The sequence below is a fragment of the Priapulus caudatus genome, unplaced genomic scaffold, assembly GCF_000485595.1.
Source record: "Priapulus caudatus unplaced genomic scaffold, Priapulus_caudatus-5.0.1 Scaffold851, whole genome shotgun sequence".
NCBI lineage: Eukaryota > Metazoa > Priapulida > Priapulimorpha > Priapulimorphida > Priapulidae > Priapulus > Priapulus caudatus.
In genome coordinates, this window is record NW_014577912.1 from 73077 (window position 1) to 78076 (window position 5000).

General features: G+C 51.0%; 1 protein-coding gene across 1 annotated transcript in view; it reads right to left on the bottom strand.

Annotated features, from left to right (window-relative positions):
* LOC106813976 (nucleoredoxin-like) overlaps positions 1-5000 on the bottom strand; it is a 23774-nt gene that overhangs the window by 451 nt on the left and 18323 nt on the right. The window contains 4 exon segments of the mRNA XM_014818232.1: positions 1355-1464; positions 2213-2392; positions 4854-4989; positions 4991-4996. Coding sequence (XP_014673718.1) covers positions 1355-1464; positions 2213-2392; positions 4854-4989; positions 4991-4996 — 432 coding nt within the window.

The following is a 5000-nucleotide window of genomic DNA, read 5'->3' on the forward strand; positions in this document are numbered from 1 at the left end:
GGGCAGGGGTGGACAGGGGCACGGGAGGGCAACGGGTGATGCTCTAAGTTTTATTGGAGGTAGAGAATGTAGATGAAAAACTAGAAGAAAAAAAAGAAATGGAAAACAGGGAAAAATGAGGCAAATGAAAAAGAAGAAAAAGAAAGAAGTAGAAGCAAACCGAGGCATTATGAGAAGTAGGAGGAAGGAAGCAGCGGAAACGGTCAAAACAAAACAAAAAGATAAAGAAAAGACAAGAAAAGGTGGCACAGGAGAAGGAGAAGTAGGATTAGGAAAAGGAAGACGACAAAGAAGAAGAAAATAGCAATGAGAAGATGCTGGCGAAGAGACTGAGTAGAGCTAGTATGTCACATAGAGAGAATGCACATCATCTCGCTCATTGCCGAACACTTCTAACAAATACAGTTAAACCTCGATTATCCGAACGAGGCGGTCGGGGAGTATTTTGTTCGGATAACTGATCTGATCGTAAATTCTGAATAACACGAATGGATTGAAATATTTAATTTAATTATCTCAAAATATACATTCATTTCGGTGCAATATTTAAATTAGCTTGAATTCTTCATAACCTCTCATAACTCTTCATAACGGGTCACGGGTGGTCTAGTGTCTTATTAAATATTCACAGGACCTTGAGATCTTGTAATTAATCGAAATCTCTCGAAATTCGGATAATTGATGTTCGGATAAGCGAGGTTTGACTGTACAACACGCAGCCGCAGCACATCCCGGGTCTCTGCATACCCATCGCGCCAGGATGCAGAAACCACTTCGAAGGGTCGACCCACGTCCACTTCACCAAACGACTCGACCGCCGCACAGTAAGCAGTTAGAAGTCGCGCCGGCGGAATCAATCAGCAGGAAGTTCGCAATCACTGCCGCGCGCGCGATTACCGCGTCCGGCTGCGGCGCCGCCGCGCGAGCGATTACGGGTGAGAGGGAGGAGGGGATCAATAGATCACAGCGGGGTGCTTGGAGGAGAGCGATAAATCTCTCGCGGGTCAAGACGCGTCGGTTCGTCCCCGGCAGCGCGATTGATTGCGGCATCTGCATACGTAACGCGGTGGCGCGTAACCAAGGCGACCGCGAGCGCTCGCCTCCGAAAATTAATTCCTCGCGCGAAAGTGGAATCGGGGGTGAAAATTTTATGGAAGAGGAAATAAAAAAAAATTTTTTTTTACATACCTTTAACTTATATTCGTTTTAACGACTGCGATTTCATCAGAGAAATGTGCATATCGCACTGAAGTCAGAGTCTCGTTCGAAAGTAAACACAACAACTCCTCGATGGGAGAGATTTGGCGCGAGCCGACATTGCCGCGGCGCAGCGTGGCCAGCAGGTGGTACTCACGTCGAGAGCGTAGTAGAAGAAGAGAGACTGCTGCGCCCCCTTCTGGAAGTGATCCTCGGCCACGTCCGCTAGCAGGTCCGTTGCCATGACCTCGTCCTCCTCACGACCCACTGCGAAGAGAAGCAGCATACGTTTATGTCGTGAAACCCACTGACTGCTACACCCGCTAACATTATACGTATTTTAGTATGGCTGTATGGAAGTAAACGTGTACCTAATAACACTGAGAAAACAAAGATAGCCATAAAAAAGAGACTACCATGAAAATCCCTGTTCAATACATTTAAATTGTTTAACACAAACTAATTTTGACTCTCCTTACCTCGCAACCAAGCTATACTTACTATTTTAATGCATGTATTCATGTATTTGATGGTGCTAAATACGTAAAAAGGGTTTAAATGATGGAAAGTTGCCGGTTATGGTTAGGGACGCAGCTAGGATTGGGGTTAGGGTTAGGGTTAGGGTTAAGGTTAGTTAGTGTTAGGGTTAGTGTTAGGATTTGGGTGAGGCTTAGGGTTAGAGTTAGGGTCATAGCTAGGGTTGGGTTACGATTAGGGTTAGAGTCATTGCTAAGATTGGGTTAGGCTTATGGTTAGGGTGACGGTTAGGGTTAGGGTTAGGGTCAGGTTTAGGGTTAGGGTTAGGGTCAGGGTTAGGGTCAGGGTTAGGGTCAGGGTTAGGGTCAGGGTTAGGGTTGGGGTTAGGGTTAGGGTTAGGGTTAGGGTTAGGGTTAAGGTCAGGGTTAGGGTTAGGGTCAGGGTCAAGGTCAGGGTCAGAGTTAGGGTTAGTGTTAGGGTTAGGGTCATGGTGAGTGTTAAGCGAGTGCACATTACATTGACATAGCTTCGCACGTACGCGTGAACAGGATGAGGCACGGATCCTCATTGAGCTTGCTCGCTGCTGCGCCCGTGAGCTCCGTCAGGGGGGTCGGGAACCAGGGGAAGTCCTCTCCCTCGGGGTCTTCGTTCACGTACGCGCGACCCTCCTTCGTCACCAGCTGGTCCTCCTCGTCCAGAACGACAAGGCTGGGGATCCCTGCGGAGGAGACACGGAGATCAGCACCATGTGGTTCCACTTACTCCCTTCCCTCACTACCCTCCTCTAACTCCCTTCCTTCATTAACCTCCTCTAACTCCCTTCCCTCACTCCCCTCCTCTAACTCCCCTCCTCTAGCTCCCTTCCCTCACTACCCTCCTCTAACTCCCTTCCTTCACTAACCTCCTCTAACTCCCTTCCCTCACTACCCTCCTCTAACTCCCCTCCTCTAACTCCCTTCCCTCACTACCCTCCTCTAACTCCCTTCCCTCACTCCTCCCAACTCTCTTCCCTCATACCTCTGCTAACCCCTCTTCATTAACCTCCTAACTCCTTCCATCACTCCTTCCTTCACTCATTCCTCTCCTAACTCCTTCCTACACTACGCCTCCTCTACTCCCTCTCTACTCTCACACTACCTCCTCTAGACTCGCTTACCTCAACTACTCCTCAACTCCTTCCTCACTACCCCTCTAACTCCCTTCCCTCACCCCTCCTCCACCGCTCCCCTCACTACCCTCCATAATCCCTCTCCCTCACTCGCCTCTCAATCTCTTTCCTCATACCTCGCTCTAACCCCTTCCCATCACTCCCTCTCCTAACTTCCTTACGCCTCACTTACCCTCCTCTTAAATCCGCTCCTCTCACCCTTCCCTACACCTCCTCTAACTCCCTTCCCTCACTAGCCCTCGCTCTAACTACTTGCCTCACTACCGCTCCTCTAACTCCTTCCTCACCCCTCCTCTAACCTCCTTCCCTTCACTACCCTCCTAACTGCCCTTCCTCACTACCTCTCTAACCTCCTTTCCTCACTACTCTCTCTACCCTTCCTCCACTCCCCTCCTCCAACTCTCCTCCTCACTACCCTCCTCTAAATTCCTTCCCTCACTACCCCTCTAACTCCCTTCCCTCATCCCTCCTCAATCCTTCCCATCACTACCTCCTAATCACTTCATCACTACCTCTCTCTAAACTCTTCCCTCACTACCCCTGCGCTCTAACCCTATGTATCCTTCTCACTACCCTCCTCTAACTCCTTCTACCCTCCTCATAACTCCCTCTCACTACTCCTCTAACCCCTGCCTCACTACCTCCTTCTAACTTCCTTCTCTCCTCCCCTCCTCTAGCTCTCTTTCTCACGTAACTTCCTCTAACTCGTTTCTCACTAACCTTCTCTAACTCCCTTCTTCACTACCCTCCTTTAACCCTCCTCCCTCTCTCTCTAACTCCCTTCCATCACTCCCCTCTACAACATCTTTTCCGCTCACCTCCTCCCTCTAAACTCCTTCCACTACGCTCCTCTAACTGCCACCCTCACTACCCTCCTCTTAACTCCCTTCCCTCACTCCCTCGGCTAACTCCGCTCTCTTAACTCCCTTTCCTCACTCCCTCACTCTAACTCCCTTCTCCTCCTCCCCTTCCTCTAGCTACCTTCCTTCACTATCCTCTAAAGTCGCCTTCCTATTTCCTCCTCATAACTCTCTTCGCCTCCCTATCCTCTTCACTCTCCTTCCTCACACCTCTCTAACCTCCCCCTCTAATCCCTTTCTTCCTAACCTCCTCTAACTCCTTCTCAATAACCATCCTCTAACTCCCTTCCTTCACACCCTCCTCTAATCCCTTCCTCACTCCCCTCCTCTAACTCCTTCTTCACTAAAGCCCTTCTAACTCTTTCCTCACTCTCCTCCCTAATCCGCTTCCTCACTCCTCTCCTTCTAACTCTTCACTTCAATCCCCTCCTTCCACTCTTTCCCTCACGTCCCCTCCTCTAATCCCTTCCCTCAATACCTCACTCTAACTCCTATCCCCTACCCTCCTCTAACTCCTTTCCCTCACTCACGCTCCTCTAACTCCTCTCCATCACTCCCCCCTCTCACTTCTTCCCTCAACACAACACACGCATGCACGACGCTAACTGAGCAACGCAAGCACACGCCACTCACACGCACACGCACATCACTCCACACAAACAACCACACACATCACCCCACACACACTACACACACACACACACCACACACACCACACTCAGCGACGCATCCACGCACGCACGCCACGCACTGCCGCCGACACGCTATCGACGTACGCAAGCACGGCACGACACGCAAGCAAACGCAGCATGCACGCACGCGATACCACGCACCAGTGCGCGGCACAGCACACACGCATTCACACGCAACGCACACACGCACACACGCCACACACGACGGTCACACGCACACACACTACACACACACTGCACACACAATCACAGCACCAACGCACACACACATACACCCGCGCACCACACACCACACACACACACACACACACACACACAGCCACACACACGCACACACACATACACACACACGGCGCACAGCGGACGCACGCAGCACTTACCACACGCTTCGACACGTAGAGCGTTTGATTAGCGGGCGTATGCGCGCGTCGCCAATGAAAACGGCATCGGTCTAGCCACGGCATTGAGATAGTAGAATAGCGAGACAGGAATCCTCGCTGCGGTCAGAGCTCACGAAGACACACTCCAGCTTCCTTCCCTCGCCGCGCAGCTTCTTATACAGCTCAACGAGCTGAGGAGTGAAGGCCTTACACGCGTGGGCACTTG